The sequence below is a fragment of the Melozone crissalis genome, unplaced genomic scaffold, assembly GCF_028551555.1.
Source record: "Melozone crissalis strain CALT ecotype California unplaced genomic scaffold, PUWL_Pcris_2 ptg000247l_1, whole genome shotgun sequence".
Taxonomy (NCBI): Eukaryota; Metazoa; Chordata; class Aves; order Passeriformes; family Passerellidae; genus Melozone; species Melozone crissalis.
The window spans coordinates 769,991-794,233 of NW_026536006.1; the positions used below are offsets into that span (position 1 = coordinate 769,991).

At 46.6% G+C, this 24,243-nt stretch overlaps 2 protein-coding genes across 2 annotated transcripts in view; one reads left to right on the forward strand and one right to left on the reverse strand.

The window, feature by feature from the left end:
- Positions 1-18,005, forward strand: part of ZMAT4 (zinc finger matrin-type 4) — a 50,933-nt gene extending 32,928 nt beyond the window's left edge. The window contains exons 4-7 of the mRNA XM_054294369.1: positions 150-306; positions 7,063-7,290; positions 11,873-11,969; positions 17,558-18,005. Of these exons, the coding sequence (XP_054150344.1) occupies positions 150-306; positions 7,063-7,290; positions 11,873-11,969; positions 17,558-17,573 (498 nt within the window). The 3' untranslated portion in view covers positions 17,574-18,005. The remainder of the gene's footprint in view (positions 1-149; positions 307-7,062; positions 7,291-11,872; positions 11,970-17,557) is intronic.
- The window catches only part of GOLGA7 (golgin A7), a 270,030-nt gene that overhangs the window by 95,819 nt on the left and 149,968 nt on the right, over positions 1-24,243 (reverse strand). The gene's annotated exons all lie outside the window — the stretch shown is intronic.

The following is a 24,243-nucleotide window of genomic DNA, read 5'->3' on the forward strand; positions in this document are numbered from 1 at the left end:
GGGATGAAGCACAAGCAAGGCTGAGAGAGATGAGGAAGGGAAACCCCTTGGCATGACAACCTCGATTCTTCCCTCCTATTCCTCTCTCCTCTCTCTGTGGCTGTGCTCACACACCTCTTTGTTTTGTCTGCGTTTTTGTCTCCACGCAGGGCAGTGATGGTGACTCAGTGGATAAGAACAAATGCTGCACACTATGTAACATGTCCTTTACCTCAGCAGTGGTGGCAGAATCGCATTACCAAGGGAAAATCCATGCCAAAAGGTTAAAACTGTTGCTAGGGGAACAACCAGCACTGAAGGCCACAGGTAGGTGCAGAGAGTGTGGGGGCTTGGCCAAGGGGCTGACTGGGTATGTGCAGGCAGAAAATGGGAACAAGGTGGCAAGCTAAGCTGGCAGAAGAAGCTATTCATTTGTGTTGCTGTCATAACAACCTTTACAAACTTCTGATATTACTGTCTGCTTTTTGTGCAGATTAGGGGTTTATCAGCTGGGACTGGCCCTGGTGCCAGAGCCCTATCTCCAGCTCCACACTTCCGAAGTGTTTTCTCAGTGGAGGACAGTGTCTCCACTGGGTGCAGATAGCCAAGCCTGGTTTTAATTATCAGCAGTTTAATTATCAGCCCAGCTAATATGTTTAATAAACCTTTGGTGTTACTGTACAGTACAGAGCATCATCTGCTCTTACCACAGAGGGAAAGCCAGGCTTTAAAAACCCTTTAAAAACTCTTGGATTGATTGTCTCTTGATTTTTGCCCAGATGGGTTTTGTGCTTTCCTCCACAGTGATTCTAGTAATGCAGCCTATTAACTTTCACATTTAAAAAGTCAAATGTTGAAATTGGACAATTTAGCCATCTTATTGTTTGCTTAACCATAAAGTCCTTGAAAACCACTAATAATCTGTGAAAAAAAAATTCCTCTGTGGTTGTGGGAGCAGAAAATGCTTGAACAAATCACTCACCTTCCTCCAGGAAGGATTGCTGGGCTGAGGTCCTGCAGACAGACAGATGTGACCCAGAATTGCTGCCAGTGGCACTTCCTTCAGCACAAAATACAAATGGAGCTGTGTGTGCTGTAGATGTGATTAGATAACCAGGGTTGACACTCTGTGTGTGTGGTTTTGTTGCCTTTTTTAACTTCACAGGCTGTAGATGGTGATACAGAGAGTGTGATTTGTCCTTTGCCAGGGTGGGCTTGGGAGCTGCTGGCCCCTTTGCCTGAGGGAATGTGGGGAATTTTGTTAGGTGGTGGTTTGGTGGGTTAAACCATGCTGGGGCACCAGTGTGTCTTGTGGAGGAGAAGGTAAAGCCATGGCAGCTAGGAGGAAGGCTATCACTGATCTGTCATGGTCATCCACACCTGGTTCATGTGGGGCTCCTGCAGTTGGCACACAGTTGGCACACAGCTGGCACACAGCTGGCACACAGCGACTCAGGCTTGGTGTTTGTGTGTCAGGGTATTGCAGACTTCTTTTCATTAAAAATCCTTTCCTTAGGATTTTTTCCTCCTGAGAAGCTGAGAGGCCTCAGGAACAAAATTTAAAGAATGGTTATCTGCTGCTGTGGAATGCAACAGGCAGATCTTTGATTGGCCCATGTTGGAGGTTTCTAATTAATGTCCAGTCACAGTCAGCTGGCTCAGACAGAGAGTCCAAACCACAAACCTTTGTTATCATTCCTTTCTATTCTTAGCTTAGCCAGCCTTCTGAGATGAAACCTTTTCTTCTATTCTTTTAGTATAGTTTTAATGTAATATATATCATAAAATACTAAATCAAGCCTTCTGAAACATGGAGTCAGATCTACATCTCTTCCGTCATCTTAAGACCCCTGTGACCACCCTTACATCAGGGCTTGCTGGATCCCCATCCCTCAGGTTCAGCCTGCCAGCAGCTCCTCCCCTGGCACCACAGGACCTGCCACAAGCCCTGGCACCCCCAGGGAGCTCCAGGTGAGCTGATGTTCACAGCAGTGCTGATCCTGTGTTACACTGACAATTTGGATTCACCCTTCAGCTGCAGATCCTGGCCAAGGCAGGCATTGCTAAGAGCTGCAGCCTTGCATTGTGGCTTTTGTCTCACTTTTTAATCATCTGGATCAGCCTCACAAGGCTCTAAGTGAGCCATGCTGCCGGCTCTGGGGTAATGGGCTCTTCAGCCGCCCTAATCACTGGGAAGGAGCGGCTCAAGGACTCATCAGCTCTTACAGACACTTGATCTGGAAGATGAAGCTGAGCTCAGGAATACATTAATAAGCACCTCATTGCTCTCCAGGAGTTCTCAGCAATATGCCCTTTGGACACAGCATTTTTCTGGGCTTCCTACCCAGCAATTTTCACTGGGTTTTTGTCCCAGTGCTCTGTGGCTGGCACTAGGGAGCATTAAGTCTCTCAGAGCAGAGACTCCACTGCTCATGAGTCCTGAGAGCCAGCCAAGCACAGCCCTGAGCGTGCTGGATGCTCCTGGGGAGGAGATTCTGCTGCTGGATATTCTGGGGTTTCTGTCTCATCAATCCCAAAGAAAATCACATCTATTCTTAGACCCCTTAGGGAGATCCATGTTCTCCTTCACAGTTACCATCCAGATGGAGCACAGATGTCCTGTTCTCTGCTGGTGCTTTCAGGAGAAGAAGTGGCCCAACAGTTGGGTTTCTCACAAAAACCATGTCTCATCATGACAGAGAAATAGTTGTGATCTTTCCTGTTCTCTGCTCTACAAGGCTGCAGCCTTCAGAGGCTTCATGTCAGCACTATTGCAGATGAATTCCTCCAGTCATTTCCAGCATCCCCTGTCAGTTTACATCCCATCATCACCATGAGTTATAAACCAAAGGATTGTGGGGAAGACCTGCTGTCCTCATCATCCAAGTGTGAGGACCTGCAGGCATCATTCCAGGAAAGTGGCGGTGGCCCTGCCTCTTGGAAAGTCACATTGTGATAATCAAGACATAGGCACGCATTTTAAGTGGAATTCCATTGTTTTCAATAGGCTTTAAATCAAGGCCATTTTGAGAGGACAACTTGAGTGACATGGAAGATATTAAAAAGGGTCAGAGGTGGAGATAAAAGGGAACTCTTCTCCATTCCAAAGCTTTGCAACTTTTCATAAATTACAGAGGGTAAAGACTTTGGGACATCAAAAGGGACTGAGCAAATGGCTTTTTGTTTTGGTGCTAGGATCTCCAGCAGTGGCTGGAGTTTTAGTCCTGGATTTCTGGGATTTCTTCTGGAAAAAAACTGAGTTTCCCAGAGCCTCCTTGTTGTGGCTCACTTAGTTTCTTGTCCTCAAGCTGAGTTTCTGGAGTGTGCCAATGGAAGAAGTTGGGTGCCATTTAAATCCAGCTTGGAATAAAAAGCTTTGGATGTGAGAAAGAAGTCAAACATTAGTTCATTGCCGGAGTGCTAAAGTGTTTCTAACTTTGTATTTTGCCTCTTGCAGCAAAGTAAGACTTTCTCACTTCCCTCCCACAGCGAAAGGGAACGTAAGGCAGACTGTCATGAGCTATTTAGCATTTTGAAATACTTGAAATAGTCAAACTCGCAGCTTTTATGTTTGTGTTTTAGATGGAGAAACATTTTTAACTTTTGACGTTTCGTGAGTGTTTATTATTAATTTTCATGTCGCTGCTCAGGGAATGATGGCATTTGCTGTTCTGCAGCAGTTATGTAGTGCATATCAAAATGATAAATTCACATTTGTGGAGAAGTCAACTTTCATCTGCTTCTCTCTGGGAGAATTTGGTAGGCTTGGGATGCTTTCATTAATTGCCAGGCTGGGCTCAGCACACCTTAGGACTGCTGGGGGTTGTCAGTGGGACCTGAGGAATGTGAATTCAAAGAAAATATTTTGGCATTTTGTGAGTGCTGAGAGGAAATCCTTGCCCATGGCAGCCCCCATGTGATGCAGGGACTCTGCTGTGGAGCTGTAGCCTGTGGTCCCATGGGAGCCAGCTCTGGATGAAGGCTGGGGTGGGCATGGGGGGCTCTGCTGCCATCCGCTGCAGCAGCAGTGCCAAACTCCTGCATGGAGTTTGGGGGAGCACAACCCACCAGCCTCATGGAGAGGGGCTCAGAGGCACAGCCAGAGGCTGGGAGCAGAGATGCTCCTGTCAGGTTTCCTTAGCGAGCAGGAGCTGTAACTCCTGTGGACATCACCAGCTCCCTGAGCTTCAGCCTGCCTGGTCCCCTTCGGGCAGCAGCGTGCATAGAAACAAGGAGAGAGCTGGCCAAAAGATTGGATAGATTTAACTTTATAGCCTGGGGCTTGTGGAACAGCAAGTCAGATCTGCCGCAGAGCTCCTGAAATTGCTGGTTGTTTATAATGCTCCAAACTTCTCTGCAGCTCAGTCTGGCTCCCTGGACTCACCAGGGCTGTTCCAAGTCCCTGTGGCATCACTGGGCTCTGGGCATGGACCCCTTTATGCAGGAACATCAGGAACACATCAGCAAGTAGCCAGCTGTGCTTGCTTCTCATGAGTCAAGCAGGTGCAAAGTCTATGTGACCCCAGTTTGACCAGGAAATACTGCAATTCCCCAATTTTCTTCCTAATGAGTGTACTGCCAGCTGGCTTTGCCCCTTGCTCACCCTGGCAGTTCTGTTACATGCACCTTGGAGTGACTGGGCCATGTCTCTCCCTGCTGGAACCATAGAAAAGACTTTTTTTTAGGAGCAAAATCCAGCCAGACCCTGCCTGGAGCAGCTCTTGAGAGGCAGCATCATCACTGCTGGAACTCTGATACCTTGGCAGTCATCATCAAAAACAATAGAAGGTTATAAACCCCTGGAAGTTGATAAGGTTGTAAGTAATGTTATATGTAAGATAGAATTTCCTTGGAGGTGTCCCTTACTGAGCAGGTCAGCAGAAGATTTATAACAATATTAACTTTCTCAAGGCAAGGAGTCAATCACAGTGGGCTCCAGGCATAATTATGTGTCTAAATATATCCCTGAGTTGCTGTTCCTGGTGTCAGGCACTGAGGTGGGTTTGGCATTTGCTGCCCTGTGCACTCATCAGGGCTCAGCTGGATCATCTCCTGATCAAAGACAGCCACCACACACCTCCAAATGTGCCTATTCCAGTACCATGGAGAGAGCAGGTTGTTAATTATTTAAAGAGCAGACATTTCATCTGGAAAAGAAAGGAAGAGGAAAGCCACATAAAAGGGAATTTTTGAATGAAGTGTGATAATTAAGTGCTAGTCATTGTATATTTTTGTATCCCAGTGTTACCTGAACTTCATTTTACTTCAAACTCTTTTTTTTCCCATGGGTTTGTGACTTGTATTGTACAAACTTGGGAAACTCTGTTGAACAAAGTGCATTCCATTATATAAAGAATAATCACTCACTTTTCTTTGGCATGATTTGGGGGTCATATTTGTGTTCCTGAATGTGTTGATGAATCTGAAGGAAAATAGAATTAAATTAAAGTTGTGTGTTGCTGGTGCCTGACAATTCACAATGTGAAGGTCTTTGAAGGATGGGACTGACTGTTATTTTTTTCATCTGTGACAGTTTGCAATGACTGTGGCTTTCCCATTCTTTCTGAGACCAAGTAAATTGAAAAATAAGAATCCTGAGATAATGATAAATATGTCTCTCTGTCCTGAGAAGGAGATGGCTCTGCATGGTGTATTTATTCTCCACTGATGATTTTTCCTGGGAGTAGCAATTGAAGCAGGATAAGTTTAGCAAATTTAGTCAGAACAGTGATAAGACGTGTAATTGCACTGAGAGCATCCTCCTTCCCAGTTAGTGAAATGCAGAAAGCTGAGGAACAGTCCTGGGCTGTCCTTTCATGATGCTTTTTTAATGAGAAGTGGTAGCTTTCCAAGCAGCATGTCTTGGTCTGGAAAGACAGGTGCCTGCTAAGGAAAGCAGGAGCCTCCCCTGAAATGGAGAAAATGAACCCCCCCCCTCCAAATTGCTAAAAATTCTGAATTAAGGGGCTCTCAGGCAAAAAAAAAATGGGAGCAGGAAATAACAGTTCTTTAGTAGGGAAGAAAATAAAAGGATAAAATAAACAATGCAGTGAACTAAACCAACACTGACAGAGTCAGAACCCAACCTGACACCCTGTGGGTCAGGGTGTTGGCAGCAGTCCCATTGGAATTGTGGCTGCAGCCCTCCTGGAGTAGATGATCCTGTAGAGAAGGGTGTAGTCTTCCTCTGACTGCTGTTCCTCTCGGGAATCCAGTGGAGAAGCCGTGCTGGTGTTCCAGAATCCCCAGATTATATCCAGGCAGGAATGCTTGGCTGGTGTTCCAGAATCTCCAGATTATATCCAGGCAGGAATGCTTGGCTGGTGCTCCACAATCTCCAGATTATATCCAGGCAGGAATGCTTGGCTCCTCCCTCAGGGCTCACATCTCCCAGTGGGATGCTGTAGTTCTTACCAGCCGTGCTGTGACATTCAATGGCCTCTTATCAGCAGATGTCTCCCCTAAGGGAGGATTGGGCGTGGAAGAGATAAGGAAAACTGCCCATTTGACAAAAGACATACAGATGGTAATAAATACATCTTGCCTTGCAATCTGGAACACAACACCATCCAAAATATCCACAGGGACTCTGTAACTGCAGCTAACTATTCCCTGTGTCTGCTGTGGGATCTGCCTCAGGCTCTGGCGCTCCTCAGGAGCCCAGCAGAGCTGACGTGTTGTGGTGTTCACAGGGGTCTTAGGAAGGGAAGAGACAAGGATCTGACTCTGTGTTTCAGAAGGCTTGATTTATTATTTTATGATATATATTATATGAAAACTATACTAAAATAATAGAAGAAAGGATTTCATCAGAAGGCTGGCTAAGAATAGAAAAATAATGAATAAAAAAGGCTTGTGACTGACCGAGACAGTCCAGACAGCTTGACCGAGATTGGCCATTAATTAGAAACAACCACATGAGACCAATCACAGATGCACCTGTTGCATTCCACAGCAGCAGATAACCATTGTTTACAATTTTGTTCCTGAGGCCTCCCAGCTTCTCAGGAGGAAAAATCCTAAGGAAAAGATTTTTCAGAGAATATGAAGGCTACACTGACGTGTCCCCTTTGCCTGTTGCAGAGGCTGCTCTGGGTCCCCTGAAGCCGGCGCATACGGAGAGCACCGCGGCCGTACCGCCGCCGCCGCAGCGCCGGGACTCGGACAGGTACTGCCAGCTCTGCACAGCCTGGTTCAACAACCCCCTGATGGCACAGCAGCACTACGAGGGCAAAAAGCACAAGAAGAACGCGGCCAGGGCCGACCTCCTGGAGCAGCTGGGGAAGACCTTGGACCTGGGGGAGCTGCGAGGTGAGGAGCTGGTGATGGAGAGGTGCGGTTTGATTCAGTCCAGGAATGAATCCTGACAAGTACCTGTGATGGTGTTCACAGGGGTTCTTGGATTGAGGAAGAGATGAGGATCTGACTCCGTGTTTCAGAAGGCTTGATTTAGTATTTTATGATATATATTACATTAAAACTATAGTAAGAGAATAGAAGAAAAGGTTTCATCAGAAGGCTAGCTAAGAATAGAAAAAGGAATGATAACAAAGGTTTGTGGCTCGGGCTCTGTGTCCGAGCCAGCTGACTGTGATTGGCCATTAATTAGAAACAACCACATGAGACCAATCACAGATGCACCTGTTGCATTCCACAGCAGCAGATAACCATTGTTTACATTTTGTTCCTGAGGCCTCCCAGCTTCTCAGGAGGAAAAATCCTAAGGAAAGGATTTTCCATAAAAGATGTCTGCAACAAGTGCCTGCTTGCTCTGGGCTGTAGGCACAGGGTCACAATCCTGTGTGCACACAGGGACTGACTCAGGCAGCTGAGGGAAAAGGACAAGGTTGATTCAGAGCCATGTGCAAGAGCTTTGGTTTGCCAGTGAGGCTTTGCAATAACAGTTTGATACACCTGGGTCTTCCTCCTTGCTAAATGAAATAATTTTTCTTTAGGTGCTAATGACTGTACAGTATATTGTGCATTTCTTGGTCTCCCATAAACCCTGTAATGGTTATCTTGATCCTCCTGTGCTACCTAGTGTGAGTCACAGTGCCATCAATGATTCATGGTGGCTGAGTCACTGCCCGCTGCTGGAAATATGTGGGAATAAAAACCTGGGACAATAATGTGGAAGTGCTCAGTACTTTGAGCTGTGCCAAGCTCAGGAGCGGCTGAGGAATGTCATTAGGTGTAAATAAATCAATTGGGAAGTGTTTTATTCATTTAGCTCCTGGGAAAGTTGAAATTGGAGACCCTCCCTCCCTTGCATTTAGCCGCAAGATCAGAGCAGATGTTGACAGGTGTGCAAAGCAGTCCCTGCAGTGGCCACCACACCATGTTACCCAGCCTCACCTGGCCAGGTGACATCATTTCTGCCTACAGGGCAGCAGTGGCAGAAGGACATGTGCTGGGGACACCATCCCCATACTCTCCCTGCTCCACACTGTCTTTGCTGCCTCAGTTTTCCCTGGATTGCAAAGTCATCTCCTTCCTCTGCATCCCCGGTGGCTTCTCCCATCACAATTTAAATATTAATTCTATTTTGACTAGTGTGGGAGATGAACATTTGATGCATTGTGTGAGCCTGGAATAGGCAGTGTCAGTTGAAGTACAACATTTCAGCAGCCTTTGATGTTTTGATAATGGCTGTAATAAAATATTTATTGATAAACATGAGTGTATATTTAGAGAAATAAGAATAGAGATATATTTTTGGACCATTGATATTTATAGGAAACAAAAACATTGATTCTTGTCACCAAGTGCTCATCCTGCAATTTTGAAGTCCTATTTTCTTCTCAGAAATAAGAATGAGGAGAGGGGGAAAAAAAAGGGAGAAATGAGCATTGTTTCTGCAGTCTGTGTTGAGTTAAAGCTGCAGCACAGGGCACACAGATCCCTTTTCCCTGGCTGGATGGGGTGCAGGGTCCAGCCCACCCTCAGAGCAGTTCTGTGGGGCTTTCCAGCTGTGGCACAGCTGCTTTGGGACCCACCCAGCTGTGTGGCTGACCTGGAACCCCTGAAAGAGGAAGGAACTGGGAGTTTTCTTCCTGCACAGCTGCCTCCCCTGCCCCTTTTGTCATAGGAAGACAAAACCTGGTGGGTTCCAACCCCCAGATTCCACAGCTCAAAGTGGCCATGGCTCAGGTGGAGGCAGCCGGGGGCTCCATCTGACAGCTCTCACCCTCCCCAGCCTGTCCCAGGCACAGGAGGAATGTTAAATTTCCTCCATCAATTCACATCTCACCATATCTGGTGTCCCCTATGGCCCAGCCCTCCTGTTCCCTGTCCCAGGCAGGTGGGCTCTGCAGGGGCAGCTGGTTTGGAAGGTTCTGGGGCCACCCAAACCCTGCAACAGGTGCTCTGAATCCCTAAAATAAATCCCAAAAATAAATCTGAATCCCTAAAAAAAACCCTGCAGCCAAACCCTGCAACAGGTGCTCCGAATCCCTAAAATAAATCTGAATCCTTAAAAAACCCTGCAACAGGTGCTCTGAATCCCTAAAATAAAACACAGCAGCCTCTGCAGGACAGATGGACAAGGGCACAGAGATGATGTCACTTGGAACCTTTGTGTTCTCAGGTGAATTGGTGGTGCTGCAGATGCACCAGCATCAGGCAATGAGCTGTGTTGCCTTTTTCATCCCAGCTCATAATTTCTTTGTATGCCTTATAAATACCTCTCATTCTGTGCTGTCACTTGTGGTTAGTAAGAAGCAGCTTAACAAGAACTCCCCTGGAATGGGTTTTAATTCATTTCATGCAGGACGACATTAATAACTCGACTTGTTAATATTTTATTTAATGGGGATAGGAGGACATTCAATTTTACATGAATGCATGTCACGCTGCAGGGGAGGCAGTGCTGGTGTGTCTGGAGGATGCAGGAGGGGATGTGAACACAGCCAGAGTCCAGAGCTCCCAGTATGGACTGGTCAGGCTGGGACACCTCATGGCCTGCAGGGCTGAGCTCAGCACTGCTTGGGGAGTTTATAAAACCAGTTTCAGCCAAGTAGCAGCTTTGATGAGCTCCAGTGAGCTCAAGTTGTGGTAATTTTTATATTCTGGAAGTGATTGTTGCCTGTGGTCTCATCCTGCTGTTCATTTCAGGCTGGTTTCCTCCTCCATCTCCATCCCAGTTCATGGGATCTGCCCAGTTTGGGGCTGCATCTTCCAGCCTGTGGGAAGAGCAGGGACCAGCACTGATTCCACAGGGAGGGGGAGCAGGGTTCCCCCTGGTTCATCTCTGTGAGTAGCCTTGACATGCTGAGGGAGAAAATCATCCCCACTTAGGAGCTGCTTTGCTGAAGGCGTTCCCACCTACACCAGTAATTAACATTCACTGAGGCTGCTCTTAACGTGCTGCTAAATTGGCTGAGCAGCAGAACCTTATTACCTTAAATTAAAGAATTACCTGTTTCTTAGTTCTCCAGTCCCACTCTGATGTGGAGATCCTGGTGGGCTCCAAGTTCTGAGGCTGCTGCAATGTGCTGACACCATTCCTGCCCTTCCCATTCCTTCTCCTCCATTCTGGGAGATTCATGTGTCTTCTGATGCCTGTTGGTTGAATAAAGGAAAATAGGAGCTGCCAACAGGACAAAGGGCATGACTGTAAAATCATCACTTCTTCATCAAGAATAAATTCAGTGAGGAGAAAAATCCATATGCACATTTGCAAATCGATTTTTTTGTTCTGTGCCACGTCGTGACACAGAAATATAGAAACTACTTAAATACCTCTGCAGTTGCTGGCTTGTTGTTTTCAAGCACTCATCTGAATGATTTTGGAATATTATTTAAAGATGATTTTCATGTTGTGCCAAATTCCTGGGTGGGAGATATTATGAGAAAAGTGGGGCTGTTGGTGTAGCTGTGCCTAGAGTGCAGAACAAGACAAGGGATTTTTTGAGATCCAAAAAAGGCAGGTCCAGCTGGGGAGGAGTCACTGTGTTTATTACCTGTGCAGTTAATTATGGTGAGCATGGACTGATGGAATTTGACAATGCCACGCTTTATTTGTTCTGAATGAGTCGTTCTAACAATTTTGGCAAAGAAATAATACTGTAGAAAGCCAGAAGAGACTATTGCAAGAAACATTAGGAGTGTTGCTGAGGAGCACAGCAATCCCTGCTAGGATCCTCCAGTGTTTTCAAGCAGAGCCCTTGTTCTGCAGCCAGGAGAGAGCCCAGCAGGTGAGAGAGCTCCTGCTTTGGCTTTTTGGGGCTGCCAGCCTTGACCTTCAGCCAGAGGCTGTGGGAGAGCAGAGTCTGTGCTTGGCTGGTTCACTGTGGTGGATAAATCAGAGTGGATCCCTCTGGGGAAAAGAGAGCTCCTAAGTGATCTGGCTGCTGGATGTGCTAACAGGGAATTGCTCTGAATTATGATCACTACCAAAAAGCAGAGGGATAAATGGTGCCTGGAGTTCTTTTTAAGTGTGAGCACAGTGATGGTGCCCTGAGGAGGGCACAGGAGAGATTCACCACTCTCTCAGGAGGGATGAGCCTTTGAACCTGGCTTTTTTCTGCTCACTTCTAAAAATACTCCTTTAGGTTTCTCTAATGCTTGGTTAGCCTGGCCTGGAAAAGTCAACAGAGGGGTCACTGTAAAGAGAAATGTCTGTGAAAATGGAAATGAAATGTGGGCTCCAAGTACCTTCTAATTAACTAGAAGTTTGCTTGGACCACAGGTTACTGCTTTTTTTTTTCCATTTCTCCCTGTTTCTTCAGTAATCTTCACTTACTTGTACTTCCTAGCTGCCATTTTGAGCAGTCTGTAACCCAGAGTGTTTCCCCCTGGTGCAGGCCCTGCTCCCCTGAGCCTCACCACATGGCACAGGTGTAGCCAAGGCTGAATTAATTAACAATTAATTAATTTTTGGTTTTCTTCACAGGCCTGAAGCGCAGCTACACCTGCAACATCTGCAACGTCACCCTGAACTCCATAGAGCAGTACCATGCACACCTGAAGGGCTCCAAACACCAGACCAAGTGAGTGTCCCTGTGCTTCTCTCTCCCAGTGGGCTGCAGTCAGTCGGTCTGTCTGTCTGTCTGTCTGTCTGTCTGTCAGGTTGGAGTGCTCTGGGACAGTGCTTTGCCCTCCACTCCCTCAGCAGAGGAGCACTGGGGGCTGTGCTAACCCAGGTACCAGAGGCACCTCCAGGTGGAGGAATGCAGGGCTGTTGCATTGTGATTTCAGGGTTTACCTCAGAACCTTGGGTCCTTCCCCTGATAATTCCCTCCCAGGTGTGTCAGTCACCTCTCCTTTCCCCTCCCAGCACTGTCTGTCAGTCCTGGAATTCCAGAAGGGCATCGAGTGTCTGTGGGGTGAAACACCACACACCCACAGCCAAAAGTGTCTGTGGGGTGAAACACCACAGTTGCCACTATTTGCTTCAGCACCAAGGGCCAGACAAGCTCAGGCACATCCCATCCAGCCATATTGATAATATTCCAATACAGAGCTGAACTTACATGGGTTTGCTGGAGTCCCAGTGACTTGTGGATAATGATACTGAGTTTGCAGCTTCTTTCATGTGTGGAACCTCAGAAGACACACCATGAGCCTAAGGTGTTTCCCAGTGAAACAGGTTTTTTTTGCTGTGATTTAGACTAATTATGCATTACCCAGCTATGAGAACTGGGAGGAGTCTGCTCTGTCAATTACCACAAATTATTAAAATGAAGTGATGGAGAAACATGATACCAGAGACTAGATTAATGAACTAATTGCTCTTAATGCACTTATATGTGAGCTTTGGGAGCCATTTGAGGCTGAATCACTTGGAACTGCCCAGATTAGGAGAGGAATATAAAGGGATATACCTGAAGTGCTTCAGGTAGCTTTGAGGGTACTCAGAAAAGTGAGGAGGATGAGCAGAAGTAGCAATGACTGCTAATGGCTCATTTTGCTTAAGCCAGCAAAAGGATGAAGCCAGCCTTTCCCCAGCTGATGAAGGTTCCTGGTATTATCCACCTTAGCTTTATTCTATTTATTTGAATGCCTTCTAAATGAGTGAGCCAGGTGCGGTTTTGGGCTGTTCCATGAGCAGTCTGGGACCTTGGCTGCCTCCATCTCCTGCTGGGGGATCCCTGCCCAGCCAGGTCATGTAGGAACAGCAGGGACAGGGTCGGGATCCACACCCAGTGCAACAAATTCCCACTGCTGGAAAACAGAGCTGAGAGCTTTTCCTGTTGGAAACCTGGAATGGCGGCATCTGTGCTGTGCTGCCCTGGCCCAGAGCTGTCATTTATCCTTTCCAATCCTTCCAAGTCTGTGCGATTATTGCTGTGCTTGCTGTTGGTGTTATTGTGAAGGATAAAGAAGTTTATCTCAAACCAGGAGGGGAGACAGAGATGTCCAGGAAGATATGTCCAGTTCCCCACACCAGAATGGTGCCTCGTCCTCTGGCTTATCCCCTCTGCTCCATTGTGCAGTCTCCTGCAATTAGAAGAGATGAAGAAATCTTAATTTCTAGTACTGTAAATGAGCACCTGGGGAAGTTATTTGTGCTTTGACTGTGGTAGGACTGAGATGACACACCTGCCCTGGGCTCAGCCTGTTCCAGATAAAGAAGTTTATCTCAAACCAGGGCAGCATCATGGATGGGAGACAGAGATGTGCAGGAAGATGTGTCACCAGTCCCCCACACCAGGAGGGTGCCTGGTCCAGCAAAGGAATGTACTGGGCAGCACAAACAGATTCTGGGCTGTATCTATGTCTCATTAGCTTTTCCAAGCAATTGCCTCTTCCATACAAAGAAAGGGACTTCGGGAATGCAGAGCTGCTCCTTTGCTGAGCTCCCAGAGCTGTGGTGTCCCATGGCAGCACTGTGGCTCCCACTGTGCTCTGTGAGGATCATCCCCTGCTCACTCCTCAGCCAGTGTTCCCCCTGGTTTCTGCTGTTCTCATTATTGCTGCTTAATGTCAAGGCTGTCCTCTGCCTCCTAACTCAGGCTGAAGCCACTGGACTGCAGTTGCCAAGGCAACAAAACATTTTATGTAGCTGTCCTACTTCGTACAGTTAAAAACTAAACAAACCTGAAGAAAGGGGCAGTTAGTGAAGGGCTGGGCTGAAGGGACACAGGGATTTTGCTGTGGGACAAAGGGCAAAACAGGGAGCAGTGATTGCAGGCTGGAAGCTGACACCACCCAAAAAACACCAGGCAGATGAGTTTCCTGGAAAGCTGCTTCAGGAGCTCAGAACTTTTATGAGGCATGAGCTGCATTGTGGTTATTTATTACTGCTCCTGAGAGCTCTGCAGAGCTGACAGCCCCAGTTAGAGCTGCCTTAAATAACCCACGACACTCACCAGGAGCTTGGCAGCTGTGTTAGCCAGGAGCCTGGCACTGCCCCATGGAGGGCTGGGGGTCCTGGGCCTCCATGGGCAGCACAATTTGAAGGTTGGGCGTCCATGGGCAGCACGCAATTTGAGGCTTGTACCCAGCAGCTGAGCTGCTCTTCTTTGAGTGGTCTGACCACGAGAAATTAACCATTCATAGGAACTTCAGGTGCTGCCCCAAATGCTTCTGACTGCATTTGTTTGAACAAAAGAGGGGGGAATAGGGTTTAGGAAGGAAGCTGGAGGTTTCTTGGCTGGTATTTTGGTGTTGAATAAAAGATGCAGAAAGAGTGAGCTAATACTGAGCTGGTCCTTATCCCTCCAGCTGTGCAGGCACAAAGCAGATCTATCTGCCAGCTCCTGGTTTTTTCTCCAGGTACTTGAGCTTAATTTGAAAATTAAGGTTAAATGCCCCACTGGATTTGTGGGGAGTGCAGGGCTCAGCTCAGGCTGCCATGGGTGATGCTGCTGGCGCTGAGCAAGTGTTGGGGTGTGATGGTGTTCACAGAGGTTCTTGAATGAGGGAAGAGATGAGGATCTGACTCCATGTTTCAGAAGGCTGATTTATTATTTTATGATATATATTACATTAAAACTATACTAAAAGAATAGAAGAAAAGGTTCTCAGAAGGCTGGCTAAGAATAGAAAAGGAAAGAATGATAACAAAGGTTTGTGGCTCAGACAGAGAGTCTGAGCCAGCTGACTGTGATTGGGCATTAATTCTAAACATCTACATGAGACCAATCACAGATGCACCTGTTGCATTCCACAGCAGCAGATAACCATTGTTTACATTTTGTTTCTGAGGCCTCTCAGCTTCTCAGGAGGAAAAATCGTAAGGAAAGGTTTTTTCATGAAAATATGTTTGTGACACCAATGGGTGTGTGGGTGCAAGGAGCAGAGGTGCTTTTGGCAGGGCAGAGAGCCCAGACTCAGGTTTGGGGTGGGTGTCAGCCATGGGCCAGCTGTGGGTTTATCACATGTGCCACAGTGAGAGCTGAGCTCTGAGCTCCTCTGCTCGGGCTGGCAGCCACAGAGGGCTGAGATCCAGCCCTGGTAATTGACAGTCTGCCTGTGTGGGGATAACCATTCCCACTTCCATACAGAAGAACTTTGTCTTCTCGCCTTCATTTTTGTCTCTTTGATCAGCCAGACCTCTCTGCCGCATCTAGAGCTCACAAATGTATCCCAGGGTTTTATAATCACTCATTTGCACTTTCATAGATGCTAATACATGGAAGGGTTTCCCTTTCAGACTCAGGCTTGCTGGTTAATTTCAGGATTTTTGCAGAGAGAGGACCCAGTCCTGCAGCCACCATTGGGGTAAAACCAATTCAATGGTCAAAATTAATTCTGAGGAGTTAAGAGTGGTCATGTCCAGTAGGGGAGGTGGCTCTGCAGCCTTTCCTGCACCACTCTCAGCCTTGACTTTAGGGAAGCCCAGATGGTTGATGTCCTGCTGAAGAGCAGAGGCAGCAGGCTTAGGCCTGGGCAGGCTCTTTCCTCTTTTCTTTCCTTTTTTTATTTTCAGAGACCACAGATGTCTCATTGGAACAGGGTATTTATCAACATAAGCTGCTTGGCTATTCAGGCATGAGCTGATCAAAATATTGTTAATATCATGCCTGGAGAAATGTCACCCTTTCCCATGGTTGCATTTACATCACTTCCCCCATCTATTTAAGAAGGTGTGAACAAACACTGACAGGCTGTTGTGGCTGAAGCTTGTCCCAGGGTCTGTGCGTCTGGCACAGCCAACACGTGGGGAGCTCTGGGGCTGCCTGGCCCAGCTCTGCCTGGGTCAGATTTAGTGCCAAGTGGTGTTTCTGTTTCTCCTGGGTGCTTCCAGCCTTGTCCCTGGGGCCAGCAGGTTGGGCCCCTTCTGCACATCCTTGATGGAACCCAGGACATTCCTTTGGAGGACTCAAGACCCTGTCAAGGGGCTCAGAGACCTTGGCAAGGAGTCAAAAACACCTGTGCCTTTGATTTTAGCCCATGGAAACAATTACCAACTTTGTGTGAGGAGTTACAAGCCACAAGAGTTTGAGTGGAATGAGAGTGAATTTGTCACAGGGTGAAAAAGTAGAATTTTGGGGATTTAGAATGGGGGTTCAAGGGGAAAGATGGAGGAATCTGGGTGTGTCCTGTCCTTCTCCTCCTTCTTCTCCTCCTTCTTCTCCTCCTGCATCTTCTGCTGTGATGGTGGCACTTTTGGATTGGTTTAGAGCAGAGACAGACTGTCTAACATAGGTGTTAGGTATTGGAAAATTACTGTAAATAAAGTGCAGGTAGTTTTTAGTATAAAAAGCCAACAGCACCCCAAGGGCAGGGACTGTGCCACAACCCGACCTGCTGGACAGATCTCAGCAGGTCAGGGAAATAATGGAATAGATAAGCGAAAATAAACAGCCTTGAAAAGCAGAACCAATGATTCTTGGCTTCTTCTTCAGTCACAAGGCTGGGAAAAAAGACTTTTAATACCTCAGGGGTCATCTCAATCACAGAAACCTGAGACATCCTCACTCAGGATGAAGGTGTTCTCTGACAGAAGATTGCCTGTAAATTTCTGGAAATTAAAATGTGTTGTATTGTGCACTTCACACCCAAGCCAAATGATTTTGTTGTACAGTAACAGTAATACTTGGAAGTAGTAACATTTCCATTTGCTTTTTGCAGTGTATAGTGGGTTATGGTAAAGGAGCCTTTAGAGCAGTAACAGCTCCAGAAGATGAATAATTACAAAAGGTAGATGGAATTGATAGGCATTTTAATTTGTCATAGTTTCACTTCCAGGGAGCAGCTGAATAATTACACTGCCTGTGAAGAAAGGGAATGTAATACTTCCCCTCATTATAGATCTGACTTGTCTCCCTTCCCTTTTAATGTAAGCGAAAATGAAGATATCTCTGATATCTTCTGTTTTGATCATCATTTGAAAGCCCCAGAACAGCCTGTATAGCTCTGTGTTGTGGTGTGGGGTGTACAGATTAATCATTTTAATGTAAAACCCAAACACTGGGTTAATTGCTCAAAGCACAAACCTGAGCTTGCCAATGCCAATTCCAGTGAGGAATTCCTCATCAGCTGAGGAGGCGAATTGGGCAGGATTTGTGAGGCTCTTAAATTCAAATTTAAGACCTAAAGAAAGGAGACTTTTTCCAATTTGCTGTTGTGGTTTTCTTTCATAAAACACACCAGGATGGAGCGTGACTTGGGCTTCTTTTCTCTCTTGCAGCCTGAAGAACCAATAGTGGCTCATCAGTGGAGAAGAGGACAAGCACTAATGCTGCTTCTGTGGAGGGGAGCAGGCCAGCAGGAGAGGAAGCTTTCTTGGACAGTGATCCTATGTGGATTCAATAATTAACATGTAACTAACCTTTGCATTGGACAAGTACATGGATTTTCTTTTTTTTTTAATTTTGTGGTGAGTTAAAATATTTCGATGGATTTTTTTACCCTTTCAAGACAATATTTATTCAGCACAGAGTCTAGAGTATGATAACTATCCTGTAAATACAGCACTTACTCATCAGTCATCTTCAGGGACAGTGGAAACAAACTATTTTACTTTTTCATATTTATTCCTAGATTTCTCCCAAGAGTATAAGATTATTCTACTACATTATCCATGATAGTGATGTAATCAGTCTTCAATCAGAAATAAACACACTTTCTTCACCTTCTCCAGCATGGTTTGTGTCAACACACACAGAGCAGCAACAGTGAATCGTGGGGATTGTGTAATGGATGAGTTCCTTCCTTCCCTCTTTGTCTCTAAAGAAACAAATGGGTTCCATGAGTAAAGCACACTGCAAAAGAAAGTGTGAATTTTTTTTCCTGCTGGTAGGATTCCTGCAGGCTCAGCAGAAGCTGTTTGCTTTACTGACTTTGCTGCGAGGCCGGACGCTGCAGGTGCCCACCAGAGCCTTGGCACAGGCTGGGCTGGCCAGGCCCTCCCAGGTAAGGCTGGTGCCCTGTGCACCTGCAGGGAGAGGGGGTAGCCAGCACTGACCCAGCTGTGCCCTGCAGCAGCTCATCCTGCTTTGGGCACCTGAGCAGAGAAGGAGCTGAGTGTGAGGAGAGCCCTGCAGTGCTCTGCACCTGGGGCTGCCACAGCTCTGCTGGCCAGGAGCCCCAGCCCTGAGCTGTCCCTGAGCTGCCTCTGGCCTGTCCCTGAGCCCCTGGGCTGTCCCTGAGGGGCTAAACCCAAATAAGGGGATATGGGCAGTGCTAAAACCCAAGTAAGGGAATGTGGGTGTGACTAAACCCAAATAAGGGAATGTAGGAGTGGCTTAAACCCAAATAAGGAAATGTGGGCAGGGCTAAACCCAAATAAGGGGATTTGGGAGGGGCTAAACCCAAATAAGGGAATGTGGGAAGGGCTAAACCCAAATAAGGGGATTTGGGAGGGGCTAAAGCCAAATAAGGGAATGTAGGAGTGGCTTAAACCCAAATAAGGGGATGTGGGCAGCGCTAAACCCAAATAAGGAAATATGGGTGTGCTAAACCCAAGTAAGGAAATGTGGGAGGGGCTAAACCCAAATAAGGAAACGTGGGAGGTGCTAAACCCAAAAAAGGGAATGTGGGTGTGACTAAACCCACATAAGGGAGTGTAGGAGTGGCTTAAACCCAAATAAGGAAATGTGGCAGGGGCTAAATCCAAATAAGGGAATGTGGGCAGGGCTAAACCCAAATAAGGAAATATGGGTGGGGCTAAAGCCAAATAAGGAAATGTGGGAGGGCTAACCTCAAATAAGGTAATGTGGGAGGTGCTAAACCCAAGTAAGGGAATGTGGGAGGGGCTAAATCCAAATAAGGAAATATGGGAGGGACTAAATACAAATAAGGGAATGTGGGCAGGGCTAAACCCAAATAAGGAAATGTGGGTAGGCTAAAGCCAAATAAGGAAATGTGGGAGGGCTAAAACCCAAATAAGGGGATGTGGGTGGGGCAAAGTCCATCTAAGGGAATTTTACCCCTTTTTCTCCTATTTTATTTCCATTTTCCCCCAATTCTCCCCAGTTTTTTTCCTGGTTTTTTTCCCAATTTTCCCCCAATTTTTATTCCCATTTTCCTCCCAATTTTATTCCAATTTTCTTCTTATTTTATTCCTATTTTTCCCCAATTTTTCCCTTTTTCTCCCCAATTTTTCCCCCAGTTTATTCCCATTTTCCAGCAATTTTCCCCCAATTTTTGCTGATTTTCCCCCAGTTTTTCCCATTTTCCTGCCATTTTTTCCCCTTGAGCCCCTGGGCTGTCCCTGAGCCTCCAGAGCTGTGGAGGGACAGCCTGGGTGCACTGCAGCATCACCTCCTCCCCTCTTTGGGGACACTCAGAGGCACTGCAGAAGCTCTGTGTGATTAATTTGTGCTCTTGCATCGATGCCTTTCATGTGTGGAGGAGAATGGGTTTTTCACAGATGAGTAAACATCTCCTTGGGTTTCATAGCTGTGGGGTGGTTTCATTTATTGTGTTTTGGGTAATAACACGAGCTGCCAGTGTTCCTGAAGCTAAACTGCCTCTTTACAGAGAGAATGATTTACAAAAATAGGGCACATCACTCATGTGGGTTCAAGCCTGACTTTTCCAAGCCTCCTTTCCCCAAAGGAGCCCTCCCCCAAGCAGCATCCAGGGTGCTGCAGAGGCGTTTTTGTCAGGAGACAAGTCCAAAAATCTGTGTGCTCTAGTAATCACTACCAGCTAATTGCAGCAAATTAATTACAGCACAAACACAATTTCTTTCCCCAGGCAGGCATGGAGAGAGCTCTGCAGTGAGCTGGGCTGGACCCAGGCTCTGCTAGGCTGGCTGTTCTCCCTGGGGTGTTCAGGTGTCACTCTGGTGTCTCAAGGCACTGCAGAGCAGGCTCAGCTCTGCTGATGGGATTCTCACCCCACAGCATCTGGCCCAGGTGAGTGGGAGGCAGGTGAGCTGTCCCATCACACCCCTGGAGGGACAGGGCAGCACAATATTTCCATTTGTTGCCAATATTGTCCAGGTCTTTGGTCCCTAAATCCTTTTAATCTGTTGCTTTTCCTAAGTTCATTAGGCTTTCAAAGGAAGACACAAAAAGAGAAATCTCCTGATGGTAAGTCAGTGATCCTTGTAGAAGTGACGCCAGATCTCTGAGGTCAAGCCTGGTCCAATGGCCCCAGGCTGAAATGTGTGAGAGGATGTGTTAGAAAGCTTTGAAAATGCTTCAGTGCAACCACTGCATCCCTCTGGGTTACTTTAAACTGAAGGGTGAAAACATTTGAGTATATTTTCTTCATTAAAAAAAAAAAAACAACCATAAACACACTCAGCATTTTTCATGCAGTACATCTATAGGTAACCAATTTGATTTTTGTCTGTTCTGGCCAAATGTTTCACTGGTTTAAAATGCTGTGCAAGATAGTCTGTAAAGAAAGTAAATCTCAATAATAGATCTTCAGTGTGGTTGGGTCTCTCCCCAGACTCACTTTACAGTCAGTGCTAACTGGAATGCAGGAGGCACTGGGAGACAGCTGCAAGGAAATGTGATGTTTTAGAAGTGTTTCATTAATGTGGCCCTACTGAGGCAGCTCTCCAGAGTCTGCTGTGACTCGGGTTGTGTTTCAGGGCCAGGACACTGACTTCCAGTGGTGCTTTATGCTCAGTCACAGCCCAAAACAAATAATATGTGGTTTTATCTGGCTCCTTATGTGGCGGCAATGGAGCTCTATGGCAACAGGGTGTAACCTGAGGCAGCCCTGAGGCAGCAGCTCCATACAGAGATTAATCGTGGCAGAGGAATGCTCCTGCTACCTAAGTGGTGCTTCCTTTGTGAAGTTCCTATTGCATCAACTTCATTAGCAAGTCCTGACCTTTAAAACCACCTTCCATAAGCTTCAAACGAAGTATGTGGAAGTCTGGTTCTTCCTCTGGGCTGCACCTGCCTGAGGTCAGGGACCTGAGCAGCTGCAAGAGGCTGTGGGGAGTGCCCAGGGCTGGAGTGGGGCTGGGGACAAGCAGGACCCACTTTGGGGGTTAAATGAGAGCTCCAGAGAGAAACAAATGTCCATTAACCCTGCGGTGTGCTCCTGCTGAAGTTCCTGCAGGAGAAATTCAGTAGTGGGGCACTGCTCCCTCATTGAACCCTGGCACCCACTCGCAGGTCTCTGACAAAAGCCTTTGTCTAACACGTTTTTAATCAGTGTGTGCATTTCAATTTGCATATTAATAGCAAAGAGCTGGTATTACAGCTGCTGTTGATGAGATGGTGTCAAGCCCATCTTCCCATCTGAGGAGAGAAAGGAACTGCATCTATTATGTGGAGAATGACTTTGGCAGAAAACATGTCTGAGAATCGTCCATTCTTTGTCTCCATCTTCCTTTATCTCTGCCTTTATTTTGCTCTTAATGGCTCATATAGATGCATTCATTAAGCTGCTTTTTTCCCCCTTAGAACAAGGATCATTTAACAAGAGCCTGGGACAGGATTTTGTGCCTGTTGTGACAGCTCCAAGCTAAATACAGCAGTCTTGTTCAGTGCCTTTGACTTTTGTAAAATGACAAAAGGTGGCCCCGCTCTGGGAGCCATTTTTTGCAGCTGACCCAGAAGAATAATTAACATTATGGCAGTGCTCTCCAGGTTCCAGCCTTCCACAGCTCCACAGTGTTGGCTTCCCAGTGCCAGTGAGGCAAAGTGGAAATTTTTCAGGGTGGAAATCCATTTTGATTTAGGTGAAATGTTCATTTTTGAGTTGAGTCTGTGGTTAGAAACCATAGCTATTTAGCCTGACTGCAGAACCTAGGCTCAGAGAAACTGCTTCAGTGAAGGACAGAGATAAGGAGGGGAGACAGAGGGTGATGGAGAGAGACAGAGACTGCTGTGAGAGCAGCTCAACCTGACCTAAGAGTTCTTTCTGATAAAGAAGAACTAGCAGCAAATGTCATGTGAAATTCGTAAAAATGAATATGTATGAACCTATTGTGAAATTGTATGCATATGTATCTGAGAGGGGGATAAAAAGGGACCTGAAGTTCCCAAAAGTACACATGTCATTTTAGGGGAATGATTCCCACATGCCTCCAGCGCTGTAATAAACATCCCGGCTTTACAACTTTCACAAAAGTTGTGGAGTTTTTGGCTGTATCTCCACAAAACACCAGACGGGGCTGTGGTGGTGCTGGTGGCACAGGAGGCAGATGGAGCAGGGCTGCTGCTCCTCAGAGGATGCACAGGAGGGCTGGGATGAGGGAGAGCTCATGGCATGGCTCAAACAGTGATAAAGGAGAGCTATGGAAATAGAAAATGCCAAGAAAAAGCCCTGAGGAAAAAGCATTGCGCTCCATGAAATGAGCTGGAGGAAGAGCTGCAGTGCTGCACACACACATTTGTTGAGGGCAGTGCTGCTCTGAACAGACTGACAACCTCAGCTCACCCACTGCTGCCAATTCAACAGCTTCTCCTCATGAGGAAATTGTTATCTGTGCTGGGGAATGTGGAACCCAGCAGGTGCACAGGATTCAATAACAGAAAAGCATCTTTGCCAGTGCCAAAAATGTGGTGGTGCAATGTCAAGGCACCCTTGGGTGGGTGCTGTGAGGATGCTGCCTTTGTGTTTGGGAGCACAGGGATGGAGAGCTTTGTGCCACTGGGCCCCTCGGTTGGGGTGGCCAGGAGCAGGGCTGTGGATGGAACTGGAGCCTCTTCCCTCAGAAGTGGCACAGGCTGCTCAGGCAATGCCTTTGGCTGCTCCTGCAGTCTAAATTGCAGTTTAAATTTGGAAAGGTCTGGCCAGAATCCAGCTCACAGCATGCACCTCTAAACCAGGGAGTGCTGTCTCGATTGCTCCCACCGTGAGTCACTTTCTAATGCAGATATTTAGTTCAGTAGTGCAGTAATGCATTAAAATGGAGCTCAGTGAAAAGGCAAAGCTCATTATACAACACCCAAACAATTCCTCCCTCTTGTCCTGAACATCTTTGGCCACTGACCAGTGAGTGCCCACAGGCTCTGGAAACAGGAAGGTAAAATAATCTCTGTTCTTGTGCCCAAAGGTTGTTTTCCTCTCCAAATACTCCAGATATCTGCAGCCTCTCCCTCGCCCAGCTCAGGTGCTTATTTCACCCTTATAATTAGTTCTATGTAATTTACTATCAGTGAGGATCTAAGGCTATAGGATAATAAGTTTGTCCTGGTTCAGGGCAAATTTTGGAAAGAACCCCCGAAGGGGTCAACCTAGGACAAAGGTTTATAGTGAAATTAGAGTATCTGGGAGATTCAGACAAATTTAGGGCAACAACGAATTCTTCTTTGGATCAAGAGTAGGAACAACAAGCTTCCAGCTAGATCTAGACTAGAAAAAAATCAGCTTCAATCTAATGTAATTATTTATGGCAACAAATGTGGGGCAAAAGGTAGTAAATTCCTGTAAAATTAAGTAATATAAACTTAATTTATTATTTCAGATTTGGGAGGTTTAAATAGTGTTACAACCATCACCTAATTTCACAGGGGTTGAAATGAATTTTTGCATTGGACAGAAAGTTGGAAGTGCCAGTTGTGATTGCACATGTTGAAGGTTGTGTTTGGGGGCTTGTCCACCCCTCTGTTGCCATTCAGCACCATGCACTTGTGTGTGAAAATGCCCAGCGTGGTGATTTCTGTTCTGAGAACAGGATATTTGTGTCTGTGCAAGCACAAACACAGAGGTGCATTGCAAAAGGAATGTTAAAAATGAATTATTTTACACTGTGCTGTATGGTTGGATTAGTTTGGGGTTTTTGAGGATTTATTTCAGCTGTGTCTCTCTTTCCCCAGCCAAACCCTGTTCATCTCAGAGAGGCTTTGGCACAGCAGCACGCTTGTTTGGGTCACACCAGCCTCTCCCTGTCCCACCTGCTCCTCTCTGAGGTTTCCTCTGGAACAGGAGCCCAGATCTCTGCATCCCTGCTTG